Here is an 18,678-nt window from a genome sequence, read left to right on the forward strand (position 1 = left end):
GTTTCTGTAAAAGGAATGTGTACCACATGAAAAAAATCCCTCCAGAATTTAGAACTAGGAACAGTCTGGCAGTTTTTCTTTACTGAATAGCAATTATATACCTTTCTCTCTTTTTGCTTTGGCTTCCAGGCCGCTCATAATTACATTTGGTGCTCAATCACACCACCAATATTAGCCAATGAAGAAGCATCACTATTTTTATATTTATTCCTACTTCTATTTTAAAGACCTAATAGCATATATGCACCTTACACTGAATCCCTCAAATTTCTTTTGGAAGTAGGTGGTATATATGAATAGATAAAATTTAAATGACCTTAAGATTAATAAAAGAGATAATACAAAATGGCTAAGGAGGGAACAATGGGCACAATTTTCATTCCTTTCCTATTTGAAATATGTAAGAGACTTAATTATTTTTATTGCTCTTCAGAATCATTCTTAGAAGATAATAAATTAGGGAAATTTCCCTCATCTGGGAACTGGACGGCAGGAACTAGAATTTCAAGGTAGAAAGGGGATTCAGCAATCATCTAAGCAAACACATCACTTTACAAATGAGGAAACTGAGGCCCAGAGAGGTGAGGTGACTTACCCGAGGCCACAGCTCTAGGAAATGACAGAGGCGGGACTAGAACGTGGGTAGCTTGAGGTCCGGACCAACGTGCTCTCCCACTGCATGACACGCAACACAGACGACTTGGGGTGGCAGAAGAGAGGAAGAGAAGGTGACCCCACAGCCCCTAGCAATGAAAACAACAAGAAGGACTTGAGGCACTCATAAATAATTAAGCAATTAGCTGCAGCAGCTACTCCCCTCCCCTCCAGCATCCAGTCACCAAGGCAACTTGGGCAGGGTGCCTGCTGGTTGCCTAGTAACAGTGTGGTCTGCTCCCCTGACATGCTCCCTAGGCATCAAAGGATTTGAGAGCAGGGAAGAACCTTAGACAGGGATCACTGTTCCAACACCTTCATTTTCCAAATGAGAAAAGAAAGGCCCAGAGAAGCTGGGTAACCTGCCCAAGGTCACACAGCTATTCAGACACACAGACAGGCTCCATTCCCAGTTGCTTTCCATTGCACTAAGGCTGCCTCAGGGAGGCTGCAGATGGAGGAGAGGGGGAAATCTCTCTACAGTTCCTAGAAGAATGAGAAAGTCAGAGCAAGGAAGCAGGCAAGAAAGAGACAGAAACCTGAGCGCTCATATGCAATTAGCAGGAGCTGGTAATCCCATCAGCCCAACTTTCATCATCACCATGGCAACATGGGTGAGGTGGGTGCTGGTTGCCTAGCAACAAGTGGTCCTCTCTCTTCTACTCACATCCGCTCTCTGGGAGTCACAGGAACAACAGAATGATGACGCTGGAAGGGAAGGCAGGGGTCCTAACTCAGTCTCCTCCTTTACTCAACAAGGAATCTGGGGTTCAGGGACACTGGAAGTCACACAGCCAGAGTTAGCTAGTGCCATTCCCTCCATTGATGGCCTCTGTCTCAACACTTTGGGAAGGGAGCCTTCCATTCAATAAAGGCAGAACATGGGAGGGAACTGGCCAGTGGTTCCCTCGAAAGGAGGGAACACATGGTCTCTAATGTCAGAAAACCTGGATCAAAGCTAGTTCTCCCTAAAGCTGGCAAGCTTCCTATTCTCTCTGTGCCTCAGTCTCCACATCTGAGGACTGGACATGCTAATGGTCTCTATCTCTTGAGTTATCATTAGGACTAAATGAGAAAATGTACATGTCAAGTGTCTGGTATATAGTAAAGATATACTAAATGTCAGACATTCATTCATTCCACACTCAATAAATATTTGTTGCATGTCTGCTATGCAAATGCCACTGCTCTAAGCTCTCCAGGTTCATTAGCAATACAGACAAAAGAAATTCCCGTCTCAGGGAGCCTACATTCCAATAGAATGTGTGTGTGTGTATTTAAGTGTTTGTTGAATGGATGGGGGAACTCATTGGCAATATGCTGTTTATGTTGCTGGGCTCCTTCTCTAAGACTGAGAAGTTTCCTGTTTACAGGGTGTGATACTATAAATATGCAGGCCTGTCTTTTATGTGGGAACTCCGTTTTCCTTTCTTTTAACAGCAAAAGAAAAAAGGCAATGGCCACTAGATGGCAGTCTTCAGTTCCCGTAGGTACAGGGCACAGGAAGGGTCTGGCCTGGGGCACAGGCCCTGACTGAAGCTTCCAACAAAGGTGTGTTGCAGCTGGTCAATCCTAGAGCAATGGCTTCGAGAGGTAGGGGAGACTTGAAACTATTCTGGGATACTCACGGGTCAGGGGAGGCTACGGTGTGGTTCAAGATGATTGCTTCTGAGTGAGACTGATCCCTGCTCTAACCAAGATCCTGCCATGAGTAAACCCTGTGACTCTGGGAAGTTATTAACCTTGCTGAGCTCCAGATTCCTCATCTGGGGTACAAAGATAACAAGAGCGCCCTCAAGGGACTGCTCTAAGCCATGTATAAGAAAACATTGTCTATAAAGCACCTTGCAAGCTGCACATAGAAAAAGCTCAACTAGTGTTATTAATCTCTAGATTCCAAAAGACCTCTGAAGGTCTTTTAGGGGCCAGGCCAGGCCTCTCTTGTTCAGAGCTGCTAATGGAAGAGAAAGGAGTAAAGGAAATGGCATGTGCTAAGCATTTGCAGTGAGGACACTGAGGTCCATGTGGTCGCTAAGCCTGGAAAATGTGGCCTTGAGGTTTGGTTGTCCCACTCTCCACATCCATCCACCTATCAGACATTGAGTTCTCTCGTCCTGATCTGCCTGCACTCCGCGTGTTGGTCTTCCTTCTTCTTTTCTTGTTCTCTATTATCATTATTGCTATTTTTTTGAGACAGAGTCTTGCTCTGTTGCCCAGGCTGGAATGGAGTAGCACAATCTTGGCTCACTGCAGCCTCGACCTCCCAGGCTCAAGCGATCCTCCCATCTCGGCTTCCCCAGTAGCTACAGGCACATGCCACCATGCCCTGCTAATTTTAAAATTTTTTGTAGAGACAGAGTTTCGCCATGTTGCTCAGGCTGGTCTTGAACTCCTGGCCTCAAGTGATCCTCCCGCATCAGCTTCCCGAAGTGCTGGAATTACAGACGTGAGCCACCGTGCCCAGCCTGCTCTTCCTTCTTTATTCCCACTGGTGCCAGCCACTCCCAGTCCTTACTCCTGAGTCAGCCAAGCATGGTCTGGAGGACTGCAACAACCTCCTAACAGGTCTCCCTGCTTCTAACACCCGACCCTCTCATCTCCTGCCAGACAGCAGCCTGACCAACAGCCCTCAAACACTGGTTTGCTTCTGCCTGCTCTCAGAAAAAAACCCAGACTTTCTGGTGACCAACAGTACTCGGCATCTTCTGGACCCTTCCTGCCTTTCCAAACCCGTGGCTGAGCTCTCCCCCTGCCTCAAAGCTTCTCTGTGGCCACAGGGCATCTGCACATGCTGTTCTTTCTCCTGAACTGCAAGTCCCTCTGCTTGGCATGGCTGACTCCTTCTCCTGCCTTAGGCCTCCACTCTAAAGCAGGTCTTCTCCCCTTCCTCATTATTTTTTTCAGGGCATGTGTCAGCCGCACACATCTACTGCCGATCTTCCGAACCAGAATATCCAGTCCAAGTGGAGAGGGCCAGGCCTCTCTTGTCCACGTTTGTCCACCCAGTGCCTAGTGCAGGGACTGTCCAAGGCTGGCACACCAGCAACATCTATTAAGGAAACAAACTGGGTATACAGCAGATATTGGTTGAAAGGAAGAGTCTGTGGCTTTGTCTCCTAATTTCTTGTCTTTCTCCTCTGCCAGTGTATCTTTCTTATGGACAGCATGTTGGTCTTCCTAAAAAGCACTTTTGTCCTATTACTTCTTTGTTCAAAAGCCATAAAGCGCTGCCTGTTTCTCATAGGCTGAGGTCTGAAATCTGGAATCTAGCCTTTGAAATCGTCTACACCTTGACCCCCTTTTCCAAATGCATTTGCAAGTATATTTCCAAATATATTTAGAGAGATATAATTATACACTCTATTTACATATACTTGGAATATATATGTTAAATCTATATATTTGGAGATATAGCTATACATGGAAATACATATATTCCAAACAGATTTGTCCCTATTTCTTGGTGCATTTTCAGCTCTGCCACAACATGAGCTCCCGAAGACAGGCCTGGGCCCACCCCCTCCACCACTGTCTTCTGGGTTCCTAGCACAGTGTCTGGCACATGGGAGATCCAGCTTTACTGAATCAATGACGGTCTTACTTCCCACTTGGTAAACACACCGTATGTACTCATATCTTCACACTTTTGCCTTAGACCTTTCTTCTCTCCTCTGACCATCTAAATTGTCTAACCATCCTTCAAGGGCCAGGCCAAGTTCCCTCACAGGAAGTAAGTCACCAAACACACTCCAGATAGGGACATTCACAGAGTCCCAGAGATACAGCTGGGCGGTGCCCAAACTACTTTCCCAGGAGGAAATCCCTTATCCTGGCAAAAAGAGCACTGGGAAGTAACCAAGCTCTTCCGTGATTTAAAAAAAGTCCCAATGATTTCAAATATATAGGATTTGTGGCCAGTCTAAGAGCTCTGATTAAAGGACCTTTGTTGTAGTCACACAGAATTCTGCTGATTGGAGGAGTAATGATTCGTATAACCAACTCCTCCTGTTGGGCACTTAGATTATTACCAATGATTGTGGCTATCATGTGCAACCCTGTAATAAACACTGTCAATCACTGGCTTCTTATCAAAGAGTTGTTCTGAATATTACTGGCCAGCCAATCAATCAGAGATACAAAGATGGCTTACATCAGAAACTGTACTGAAGGGGTGAACTGGCAGGCCTCAAATTTGTCTTCAGCAATTTTTAAGAGAGGAAACAATGAGCAGTAGAGAGGCGAGTGATCAGAGGAAAGTCCAAAAACATATGCTTGAATGTGCGCGTGGTAGATACGCAAGGAGCAGGTCCTGCAGCACTGCCTGTTCCACAGGATTTCAGCAACCATCCTGGAGGCCTGTAATCCCCACTGTGGGCTGATAACAGCTAGCCTAGTGGGACAAATCAACAGCAAGCAAGTCATTTCTTTACGTCTAAGAAGCTGCTTTAAGGATAAAATATTGTTTGGGGCTTTCAGTTATGGTTCATAGATCATTTAGGGGAACATTTTGTAAGCCAGTTCTCTGAGGAAGTGTATTGTGCTTTCCAAAGCTTTATTTTAAGCTGAAATAATCATATTTATGACATAAGAAATCCTGATACAGAAAATATAAGCTGACTTGGCAAAATATTAGGACGTGATAAGTCAGGCTGCAAAAAGACCACCTGTACCATCTTTCCCTGTACCATATTTAACCCAAGCTTCCTGAGGGGTCGGGAGCTCACCTTTGAGGTCCTCAGAGACTGTTATAAAGTACTGCTCATATGCTGGAAACTCAATAAATATCTGAATAATGAATCCTTCTGTGATTTAAAAACATTCATTAAAGTATAGTCTGAAATATTTTATAAGTCATTTACTTCTTAAGAGCTAAGTACACTAAAGTTTGAGAAGCCATTATCAACTGATGAACAATTAGTAAAGGAAAATAAAGCAATTTTTGAAATGAAGCTGCATTATTTGTTTTCTAAAAAAAATCATAATTGCATGACATTTTTAGAACTGTAACTACTGTGCAAAATGATCCATTAGGAAACATGAGGACACGTGCAGTGTTTAGGCCAATGAGATCCCTTCAGTTACCGAATCTCTTTTCTTTTACCATCAGCAGGAATTGCATACTTACAATACAGAAAGATGCTGTTAATTTTTCAGTCTTTTCCTGTTCTTTCTTATTAGTTACATATTATCTACATAATGGCATGTTGCACCTTATGGTATTTGCTTTAAAATTTTTTTAGTGTTTGTGGTAAGAGAGTATCTTATTCCCAGAGGCTAAAAATATTCACACATTGATCATACTACATCATCATTACAAAAGACGAGCTCTCATGAAGGCTATGATGAACATGGTACCCCTCAGATGACTTTATGTAAGTATTTGATGTCACAAATATATACTGTGGTTGACAATTATCTTGGAGATAGCTGAGTCACTTTTGTCCTTTCAAAACCTACCAGGTCACTCAAAAATACACTGTGAATTATCCTAAATTTGGGATGAGTCCCTATCATTCCTAAAGTGCCTAAGGGTCATGTCTGCTTGCCTTATTGGACTAAAATATTTTATAACATATGAAACATAAGTTTGTCAATTAAACATAGTATCGTGTTTTTCATAGTTTGCAAAAGCACAGTTAATGATGCAAATAATTTCCTATTTTTCATTCTGAGGGAAAATCATTAATAAAACCATACTCCTTATTAGAATTGAAATTCAGCAGTAAGAGGGCACAAGCCACCCATAATGGCAAGATATAAATTAGCAGTGAAAAAAACAAGCCAACTGATTATAACGTCCGGATGGAAATGAGTAACTGAATCATTCTTTGTCAAATCAAATAGCATCTTCATAAGTTGTTGCATCATCTCTGTTGATTCAATTTAACTGGAAGATATCAGAACATGACTATGACCTGCACAAGTATCTTCATTTCTCGTGCTCATTAGTATTCGGCCTATGAGTCCTCTCCTTTTATTTTGAAGATGAATTCACCTCTAAAATCGTTTTTGGTTTCTAATCCTCAACATCATCCCATGTTAAAAAGAAAACTGGCCCCAGGCTGGAATGAAATTATTGGAATTAAGAAACTGGGGCCCCAGTGTTTGGTCGAATCTTTTATCAAAGGAAGAATTCAAGCACTTCTTTTACCAGGCAAGCTGGTAAGTACAAGTTGTCATGGAAACAGGATGTATTCAAATTATATGAGGAATGATGTTCCTCATCTAACTAGGTGTTCATCTCATCTAAATGGGGAGAAATTGGTGTAGCTGAAATCCATTATATTTCTTTCAAATCTGCATTAAAAACAATCATTTCCTTTATTTTATATAGGAGTACACCGGCACAGAGCCTCACTCTCATAAAATGAAGAATTAAAATTACTTGCAAAAGAATTGGTGCGTAAATAAAAAGACATAAAATGAAAATGAATCCCATGATATAAATCTATTGACGCACAGTGAAGGGTGGGAGAATGGAAATCAGATAATATAATACCTCCATCTATCATGGGACATATTTTTCTTCAATAGCATTAGTAACTAGTTTTTCTACAGAATGATCCAGGCCAGAGCAGTTCTCTGCAAGTTGAGGAGACTTGCTAATAGGTGTAATGTCACCACCCTGATAACAGCAGAGCACCCTGTGAATCCACAGATTCCTAACAAAGAAAGGCAATACTGTGCTAAGCAGGTACTTCCCACTCCTCAGTAAGGCAACCATTGAAAAACACATGGCACAAACTAATTTTGTGGGGAGGGTATTACAGCATGGAGGGCCCATGAAGTCACAGCTCTACTTAAGAGGCAGCCTAAAGTTCTTTCTGGATCAAAGTAACCTAGGAGAACATCTTTTCATTTTTATTTTTTCAAGTGAAGATCATTTCTCCACCTCCCTCCAAAAAATGAGAAGAAAACATTTTCATGTTTTGCTGGTTAAAATGCTGAGGTTTCAATGAAACTCTTGTCCAAGCACTTAAGATAATAATAATTCAAATAAAAATACCAATAGCTCCAAAATCTACAAAGAAATTTTTAAATTCAACAATAAGAAAATGAACACCGTGATTTTAAAATTGGACAAAATACCTGAGCAAACATCTTGCTGATGATATACAGATGGCAAATAAGCACCACGAAAAGATGATTAATATCATATGTCACCAGAGACTGCAAATTAAAACAATGAGATGCCACTATACACCTATTAGAATGTCTGAATCCTAAAACGTTGGCAACACCAAATGCTGGTGAGGATGTGGACCAACAGGAACTCTCATTCATTGCTAATAAAAATGCAAAATGGTACAGCCACTTTGAAAGACAGTTTGGCAGTTTATTACAAAACTAAACATACTTTTACCATACAATCCAGCAATTATACTCCTTGATATTTACCCAATTGAGTTGAAAACTTATGTCCACAAAAAAAAAAAAATCCACAGAGATGGTTATGGCAGCTCCATTCATAAATGCCATAACTTGAAAGGAGACCAGATGTCCTTTAGCAGTGAGTAGATCAGTAAACCATGGTACCTCCAGACAATGGAATATTATTCACTGCTAAAAAGCAATGAGCTATTATGCCACGAAAAGACATCGGGGAAACTTTAATGCATATTACTATGTGAAAGAAGCCAATCTGAAAAGCTACATACTGTACGATTCCAACTAATACAACATTCTAGAAAAAGGCAAAACTATGGAGTCAGTTAAAGGATCAGTGGTTGTCAGGGGTTCAGGTGTAGAAGAGGAAGGAATGAATAGGCAGAGCAAAGATTTTTATGAAAATAAAACTATTCTGAATGATACTCTAATGGCAGATACATGTCATTGGACACCCGTCAAAACCCATAGAATGTACAAATCCAAGAGTGAGCCCTAATGTAAACTACGGACTTTGGTTGATAATGATGTGTCAATGTAGGCTCCTTGATTATAAAAAATGCACCCATCTGGTGTGGGATGTTGATAATGGAGAAGGCTATGCATACGTGAGGATGGGATACATGGAAAACTCCTTGTACCCTCCACTCAATTTTGCTGTGAACTTGAAACTGCTCTACAAAAGAAAGTCTATTAAAGAAAAATATCAACAGCAACAACAGCTACCATTCTGTGAATCCTTAACTATTCTCATCTAATCCACATATCAACCTGATGAGGTATTAATAAGTATGATTATCATCTCCCACTTTACACACTGGAGGCTCAAAATGGTTAAATAACATTCCCATCATCACCCAGCAAGAGGTATGGAGTTCAAACCCTAAGTCTGCCTGTGCTCCTAATAGTTGCAACTTCAGGAAACTTTAGGAAATGTTTCACTTCTCTGAAGTCATCTCTATCATCTAGAAAATGAGGTGAGTCTCTGACTTATGAAAATATTCAAGTTATGCCCTAAATGTTCAAAACAGAGCACTGTGGCAGAAGGTGCTTGAATATCTGGTGTACAAAACATATGACCACCTACTAAATAAACAATTTAGAACGTGGAAAATATCATAGTTCAACTACAAATTAATAGCTCTCTAATTTTTACCATAAAGTTGGTTGAGTCACCTGCTTTTGGAGAGTGGCTGTTCAAGAGGAATACACCCTTGGATTCAAGAATCTCAATGAACTCTAATCACAAAAAACATGAAGAAAATCACACCAAGGCAAGGCATAATCAAACTGCTACAGTGCAGAAAAAAAGATACATTATATACAGAGGAACAAAGTAAGAATTAGGCTGGGTGTGGCGGCTCACATCTATAAACCCAGCACTTTGGGAGGCTAAGGCAGGGGGATTGCTTGAGGCCAGGAGTTCAAGACCAGCCTGAGTAGCATAGCGATAACTCTCATCTCTACCAAAACACACACACACACACACACACACACACACACACACACACACAACAGAGATATTTTTTCATAGGAAATGATACAACCAAGATGATAACAGAACAAACTCTTTAAAGTACTGAAAGAAGAAAACCTGTCAACCTAGAATTCTATACTCAGTGAAATATCTATTCAAAAATGATGGAGAAGATTCTCTGCCAGGAAGATGGAATAAGACATGCTTTCTCAATTCCTCCCACAAAGTATAGTGAAAAACCCTGAACATTATGTAAAACAAACATAAGAAGACTCTGAAAGAGGCCAAAAGGCGGCATAGCAGTTAGGTTAAGGAACAACACAGCAGTAAGTTCCCTGGGTTTTCTTTTTGTCTCATATATCTTAGACTCAGAGATGGAGAAGCTGGCAACCTGAAAATGCTAACAAGCATAGACAAGAAAAGTCTGGTTTCTCTAGCCAAAAGAGCAGCCTTGCAAGACAGAAAACTCTTAGACATAACTATGCCAGCCAAATGCAACAGAAAAAACTGTGATCCTTCCCCTACCTAAGCCAGTAAGGCCAAGTGAGAAGCTTAGACTTTTACCTTCACCAGGTAGAGTGGATTAAACAACAAGCAAATACACAACAGCAAAAAAAACCATGATGCAACAAAACGCTATTTATAAAAACTCACTTCAAATACAACAATGTGGGTAAGTTGAAAGGGAAAAAAATGAAAAAAGAGATATAATGTAACAATAACCCAACAAAGTTAAGAGTAGCTATATTAATATCAAATAAAGCAGATTTTAGAGTAAAGTTAACCAGAGACAGAAAAGGACATTACATAATTACAAAAGAACCCTCCAGGAAGACATAATGATCCTACATATGTGTGCACCAAACAACAGAGCCTCAAAATACACGAAGCAAAACTTCACAGACTTGAAAGGAGATAGGCAATAGAAAATTATAGCTGGGAACTTCAACAGCCCACTCTCAACAATGGATAGAACTGCTAGATAAAACATCAGCAAGGGTACACAAGAAATGAACAACAAAATCAGACTACAGGATGTATTTGTCATATATAGCACTTTAGCAGAGCACAATTTTTTTTCAGGAGTTCATGGAATATTCACCATTCTGAACCATAAAACAAAACTTAACAAATGTAAAATAAATCAATACCAGAAAAAGAACCAGAAAATTTCCAAATGCCTGAAAATTAAACAGTATATATATGAGTTAAAAAGGAAGTCTCAAAGAAAATTCAAAGATACATAGACCTGGAATGAAAATGAAAATACAACATATTAAAGCATGTCAGATGCAGCTAAAGCACTACTGAGAGGGAAACTTACAGCACTAAATGCTTACATTAGAAAAGTGGAAATCAACAGCCGAAATTCCTACATTAAGGAACTAGGAAAAGAAATGCAAAGTAAACCCAAAGCAAGCATAAGGAAGAGAAAAATAAAGAGCAGAAATCAATAAAATCAAAACAGAAAAATAATAGAGAAAATCAATGAAACAAACAAACAAAAAACAGAAATATAGATGTTTTCAGATATGCAAGAGCTGAAAGTATCCACTACCAGGAAATCAACACTATAAGAAATGTCACAGGCTGGGAGTAGTTGCTTATGCCTGTAATCCCAGTACTTTCGGATGCCAAGGCCAGAGGATCGCCTAAGGCCATGAGCCCCAGACCAGTATCGGCAACATGGTGAAACCCTGTCTCTACCAAAAAATTAAAAAATTAGCCAGGTATGGTGGCGCATGGCTGTAGTCCCAGCTACTCAAGAGGCTGAGGTGGAAGGATCACCTGAGCCTGGGAGGCTGAGGCTGCAGTGAGCCATGATGGCACCACTACACTCTAGCCTGGGTGACAGAGTGAGACCCTGTCTGAAAAAAAAAAAGAAATGTCACGGGAATTCCTTCAAGAAGAAGGAACATGATGCCAGAAGGGAACGTAGATTTACAGAAAGAAAGAAAGGGCACTGGACATGATAACCACATGGGTAAAACATAAGATAATTTTAGTATTTTTAAAATGTCTTTAAAAAATAATGGACTGTTTAAATAAAAATAACAATGTACTATGGACTTTATAACATGAATAAAAGAAAAATCTATGACAATACTAGCACAGAAGTTGGGAGGGAGAAGTGAGAATATGCCACTGTAAATTGTTAGACTGTATATGAAGAGGTATAATATCACTTGAAGGTAGACTGTGATAAGTTAAAAATGTACACTGCAAATCCTAAATAAAGCACTAAAATAACAAAGCAAAGAATTATAGCTAATAATCCAACAAAAGAGATAAAAAGAAATCATAAGTAATATTTAATTAATCTAAAAGAAAGCATAAAAATAGGAAAAAGGAAGCAAAGAGCAGTTAAGACAAATAGAAAACAAATAGCAAGATGACAGATTTAAATCTTACCATATTAATATTCACATTAAATGTACAGTTTAAATATTCCCAATTGAATTTCAGCCATTATTTGGTTGAATATAAAAGCAAGAATCAACAATAATGCTGCCTACAAGAAATGCACTTTAAATATAAAGGCAACAATAGATTAAAGTAAAGGACAGAGTGTGCATTTTTCTTTCTGCATGTAGTAGACACAAACATTCCATTTGACAGATATTGGCCAGTCATGGTGGCTCCCGCCTGCAATCCTAGCACTTTGGGAGGCCAAGGCAGGTGGATCGCTTGAGTCCAGGAGTTTGCGATCAGCCTGGGCAACATGGCAAAACACCGTCTCCACAAAAAATACAAAAATTAGCCGGGCATGGTGGTGCGCACCTGTAGCCACAGCTACTTGGGAAGCTAAGGTGGGAGGATCACCTGAGCCCAGGAGGCAGAGGTTACAATGAGCTGAGATCGTGCCACTGCACTCCAGCCTGGATGATAGAGCAAGACACTGTCTCAAAAAACAACAAAACAAAACAACCAAATATTTACTGAGCACCTACTATTATCCAGGAATATACGAGAAAACTTGTTAAAGGAACAAAAGAATTGTGAAAATTCATTAAAAACCACACATCCCTGCCAGACGCGGTGGCTCACGCCTGTAATCCCAGCACTATGGGAGACTGAGCTGGGCGGATCATGAGGTCAGGAGATCAAGACCATCCTGGCTAACATGGTGAAACCCCATCTCTACTAAAAATATAAAAAATTAGCCGGGTGTGGTGGCATTCACCTGTAGTCCCAGCTACTTGGGAGGCTGAGGCAGGAGAATGGCTTGAAACCAGGAGGCGGAAGTTGCAGTGGGTATGATTGTGCCACTGCACTCAAGCCTGGGTGAGACTCTATCTCAAATAAAATAAAATAAAAACAAAAAAACACATCCATGCACATGCACATGCGCGTGCACGCGCACGCACACACACACACACACACACATCCTAGAATCCCAGGCACAGACTGTAAGCAAAATTAGAAGTTACATGGATCCTTAGCTTGATATTATGAGCATATCCTACAATGAAATAATTTTTAAAGTAAAAAAAGAAGGTACATTTTGCTAATTCTAATCAAAAGAAAGCTGGAGAGGCTATATTAATATCACACTAAGTAAATTCCAGAGCAAAGAATATTATTTGGAATGAAGAAGGTCCATTAGTAATATAAATGAGTCAATTCATCAAGAGGATATAATCATTCTAAATATTTTTTTACTCCTGATAACAGAGCCTCAAGATACATGAAACAAAAACTGTTAGAAGGGCAAGGAGAAATACAAATCCAGAATTTTAGTCAAGAGATTTCAACACTCATCTCTCAATAATTGCTAAAACAAGCAGACAGAAATTTAGTAAGAATATAAAAGATTTCAACAACACTATCAACCATCTTGACCCAACTGACATTTATAAAACATTTCACCCAACAACCATACAAAACATATTCTTTTCAAGGGTACATGGAATGTTTACCGAGATAGACCATATTCTGGGTCAAAAAGTCTTAATAAACATAACAGAATTCAAGTCATACCAGTATGTTCTCTGATACAGTGGAATTTAATTAGAAATTAATAATAGCAAGATCTCTGGGAATCCCCCAAATACTTATAAAGTAAATAACACACTTCTCTATAACTCATGGATCAAAAAAGAAATCAAAAGGAACATTAGGAAGTATTCTGAAATGAATGAATATAAAAAAATATCTATCAAATTCATGGAATTTTACCAAAACAGTTCTTAGGAGAAAATTTCTAACACAAATGCCCAAATAAAGATCTCAAATAGATGGACTCAGCTTCTGTGTTAAGAAACTAGAAAATAAAAGCAAATAGGATGCAAATTAAATAGATCAAAGGAGATAATAAATATCGGAGCAGAAACCAATGAAATAGAAAACAGAAAAACAGTAGAGAACATCAATGAAAGTAAAAATCTGGTTATTTGAGACTGAAAAAAAATGATAAACTTCTGGCACGACTATTCAGGGAAAAATGTACCAATATCAGAAATGACACAGAAGATATCAATACTGATTTTATATTATAGCTATGTAGAAGATAACAAGGGAATGCTATTAACAACTTATGCCAATGAACTTGTAACACAGATGAGATGGACAAATTCCTTTAAAGACATAAACCACCAAAATGTACTTGGTAAAATATATAACTTGAACAGCCATATATCTATAAAAGAAATGAAATATATAGTTAAAAACCTTCCCCCAAAGAAAACTCCATGCTCAAATAGTTTTACTAGTAAATTCCACCAAACATTAAAGAAAAAAATTCTACATAAACTTTTAAAAAACAATTGAAAAGGAGAGAATACATTCCAAGTCATTCTTTTAGATCACCTTCATCCTGAAGTAAAAACCAGACAAAGCCAGTACAAGAAAAAAAGAAGAACAGCTAGAGATCAATAACCCTCATGAATATAGATGTAAAAATTCAAAACAAAATTTTAGCAAGTATAATACAAGAATATACAAAAAGGATAGTAGTTCATGACCAAGTCATATTTATCTAAGGAATGCAAGGTTGGCTTAATATGTGAAAGTCAATCAATATAATTTTATATTTAACAAACTAAAAATGTAAATCAGTGTGGTTATCTTATCAATAGATGCATGGAAGGCATTTGTCAAAATCCAACATTCACTGCTGATTTTAAAACAAGCAAACAAACAAAAACCTCTCGGTAAAACAGGAATGGAAGGGAACTTCCTCATCTATGGGCACCTATAAAAATCCACAGCTAACATCACGCTTCATGGTGAAAAACTGAATAAAAACTGAATGCTTTCCTTTTAATATGAGAGAAGAGACCGATAAGGTTAGCTCTTGTCACTTCTATTTAACATTGTATTAAAGGTTCTAGCCAGTGCAACAAGGCAAGAAAAAGAAATAAAAAAGCATCTAGACTGAAAAAAAGGTAACATTGTCTATTCTAGACAAGATGCACATCTATGTAGAAAACCTGATGGAATTTACCCCCAAAAAACTGAAATAAGTGAGTTTAGCAAAGTTTCAAAATATGAGGTCAATACAAAAATCAATTATATTCTTTTTATGGTAGTAGTGAACAATTAAAAATTTTAAAAATACCATTCATAAAAGTATCAAAAATAAAAAATATTGACATAATTCTGACACCAGATATACAAGAACTATACACTGGGAAGTACAAAAGACTGCTGAGGGAAATAAAAGAAGAGCTAAAGAAATGAAGAGATACACCTTGTTTTTGTATAGGAAGATGCAGTATTGTTAAGACGTCAATTCTCCCCAAACTGATCTAGACACAACCCCAATTAATATCCCAGTAGGCCTTATTGTAGAATTAGATAACTTGATTCTAAAACACATATCTATATGCTCATGACTGAGACCAGCCAAAACAACTAGAAAAAGAAGAATAATTTGGAAGAATAATGCTCCCTGATTTTAAGGCTTATTATAAAGCCACAATAATGAATACAGTGTGACATCAAGATAGACAAACACATAAATTCAACAGAATAAAGAGTCCATGAAGAGACCCACACGTATGTGGACAATTCGTTTTTGACAAAGGTGCAATAAGTTTTTCAACAAGGGGTGCAGGAATAGTTGAATATCCATATATTAAAAAAATGAATTTCAATCCATTGAAATTCAATCCACCTCATACCATTTACAGTATTAATATGGAACATAAAACTAACTATAAAAAACCTAAAATCATAAAACTTCTAGAAGAAAACATAGGAGAAAATTTTCATGACCATGGTTTAGGCAAGAATTTCTTAGATATGACCTAAAAGCATTATTCATAAAATAATTCAAATTGATAAACTGAACTTCATCAAAATTAAAATCTCTGCTCTTCAAAAGACACTTTTTTTTTTTTTTTTTTTTTTTTTGAGGCGGAGTTTCGCTCTGTCTCCCAGGCTGGAGTGCAGTGGCCGGATCTCAGCTCACTGCAAGCTCCGCCTCCCGGGTTTACGCCATTCTCCTGCCTCAGCCTCCCGAGTAGCTGGGACTACAGGCGCCCGCCACCTCGCCCGGCTAGTTTTTTTTGTATTTTTTAGTAGAGACGGGGTTTCACCATGTTAGCCAGGATGGTCTCGATCTCCTGACCTCGTGATCCGCCCGTCTCGGCCTCCCAAAGTGCTGGGATTACAGGCTTGAGCCACCGCGCCTGGCCCAAAAGACACTATTAAAAGAATAAAAAGACAAACCACAAACCAGGGGCAAATGGGATTCCCAAATCTTATATCTGAAAAAGAACTTCTTTCCAGGATGCATAAAGAACTCCCAAAAGTCAGTAATAAGAAAAATAAATGATTTATTGAAAAAATATGGCAGGTTCATCAGCAAAGAAGATAGGTGGATGGCAAATAAGCACATGAAAAAATGTCCAATATCATTGGTCATAATTGCCAAACCAGTAGAATTCTATTCCCAGCCAAACTATCAAGTACGAAGAAGGTAAAGTAAGAGCATTTTCAGATATGTAAAAAGTCTTAAAATACTCATCTCTGACTGGGCACGGTGGCTCATGCCTGTAATCCCAGCCCTTTGGGAGGCCAAGGCGGGTGGATCACGAGGTCAGGAGTTTGAGGCCAGCCTGACAAACATGGTGAAACCCCATCTGTACTAAAAGTAGAAAAATTAGTTGGTCATGGTGTCACGCACCTGTAGTCCCAGCTACTCAGTAGGCTGAGGCAGGAGAATTGCTTGAACCTGAGAGGCGGAGGTTGCAGTGAGCCGAGATTGTGCCACTGCACTCCAGTCTGGGTGACAGAGCGAGACTCCATCTCAAAAAATATATATATAAATAAAAATAAAAAATTTATGTCCAAAGCAGCTTTCTCAGGAAGCTACTGATGTATGTACACCACTTGAAATGAAACAAAAGAATAAAACGAGAAAGAGAAAGATGTGGGTTCATTCCAGGAAACAGGAAGTCTCATAGGGAGAGAAGAGAAGAGCATGTTTTGGAAGCTGTGCAGGGAGCTGTCCAGACCAGATGAAGTAAGAGAATGAAGGAAGGGTGGTGGCAGGGGTTTTTCTGAGAAATGCAGCTGTTTATCCCGAATGTTTGAGATATGGAAATCAGACCTCTGCAAGTTCACATGGGAGTCTAAGGAGAATTGAGTCCAAGTCTTACTTTTTATATGATTTGTTTTATCATAAAAATCTGTCTGCCTTATCTCTAAGATTTATTTTTACAGATGCTCTCCTCAACAACTGTTACAGTTCTCCAAATGAAAGAGTATCTACCTCATCTAAATAAAAACCCAATGCAAAGCTTGGTGCTGGTGGCATAGGAAGAATTTATATGCGTGTGAGAGGTGGGAGGTGTATGTATATAGAGGGTGAGCGTTTAAAAGAGCCAAACATTCATATTTTATTACAAGGAAGTCATTGCATAATAGGTAAACTAGCAATTCAAGAAACAGTAGGTACATCCTTAAAGATGTGTCTTACAGGCCCCTGTTTCATAGTTCAGAACATTTTATATGGACATACCCCCAAAATCTCCACCTTATAAAGTATATTCACTGTAATTCTCTAGAGTAGAAAGTATCAATAATCGATGCACTATTTGATTTTCGATCAAATAAGAGAGAAAGGAGATGAAGGTAAGGATTATAGCAGTAGTAGCTTTGATATACAATATTTATACCATGATTCCATGCACATGAAAAGAATGCTTAAGGAATAGGTTTGATCCTGTTATCTTTGGCACTCCCAGTAGCACCCTAGTCCTGGTGGCTGCATTGAGTCTATCAATGCAAAATTTAGGATCACAACATGACTTAACCACTAGAGGGAGTTTAAACAGCTAGTAAATATAATGCAAAAGAGAGAGGCCCACATTTTTTAAAAAGGCCTTTTCTCACTTGGGGCCGTTGCTATGACTTGCTTAGAAAACCATTATAGAAATATCGACAATGGCATTTTAAATAGTGATAACATATTAGTGTAGACTCCTTGTTTCTTTTCAATATTGAAAGTGTTTATTTTCAGGTGGTTAAAATACTGCCACCTATGCCGTTAGCATAATGGTTTTCCTCAATTCTGTACTAGCAGATACAATCCCACTTTAATACTTCTATCATCCCGATAGGTTTTCCTTCAATTATATATTAGTTGACAAAGCCCTCTGTACATATTTATTAAGAATTCAGCCAGGCGCGGTGGCTCAAGCCTGTAATCCCAGCACTTTGGGAGGCCAAGGTGGGCGGATCACAAGGTCAGGAGATTGAGACCATCCTGGCTAACCCGGTGAAACCCCGTCTCTACTAAAAAATACAAAATATTAGCCGGGCGTAGTGGCGGGTGCCTGTAGTCCCAGCTACTTGGGAGGCTGAGGCAGGAGAATGGTGTGAACCCGGAAGGCGGAGCTTGCAGCGAGCTGAGATCTGGCCACTGCACTCCAGCCTGGGCGACAGAACGAGACTCCGTCTCAAAGAAAAAAAAAAGAATTCAGGCTTTCGGTCCAGACAGACTGGAATTTTATCTTGCTCTTCTACTTTGTGCCGTGTGACCACAGACTATGGTTAACTGCTTTAAAACTCAAGGCTCCTCATCTATAAAACTAGGGTAAGGGATTTTGTAGGAGTAAATTGGTAATCATATATGCAAAATAGCTTAGTGCATTTTTTGATCTAAAAAATGACAGCTTTTCCAGAGGCTATGCTGCAATATAAAGCTATTG

At 39.1% G+C, this 18,678-nt stretch overlaps 1 protein-coding gene across 1 annotated transcript in view; it reads right to left on the reverse strand.

Annotated features, from left to right (window-relative positions):
• Positions 1–18,678, reverse strand: part of LOC139360855 (sterile alpha motif domain-containing protein 1-like) — a 42,315-nt gene that overhangs the window by 16,002 nt on the left and 7,635 nt on the right. Inside the window, exon 2 of the mRNA XM_071089120.1 lies at positions 596–743. Within this exon, the coding sequence (XP_070945221.1) occupies positions 610–743 (134 nt within the window). The 3' untranslated portion in view covers positions 596–609. The remainder of the gene's footprint in view (positions 1–595; positions 744–18,678) is intronic.

The sequence above is a fragment of the Macaca nemestrina genome, chromosome 2 (genome assembly GCF_043159975.1).
Source record: "Macaca nemestrina isolate mMacNem1 chromosome 2, mMacNem.hap1, whole genome shotgun sequence".
Taxonomy (NCBI): Eukaryota; Metazoa; Chordata; class Mammalia; order Primates; family Cercopithecidae; genus Macaca; species Macaca nemestrina.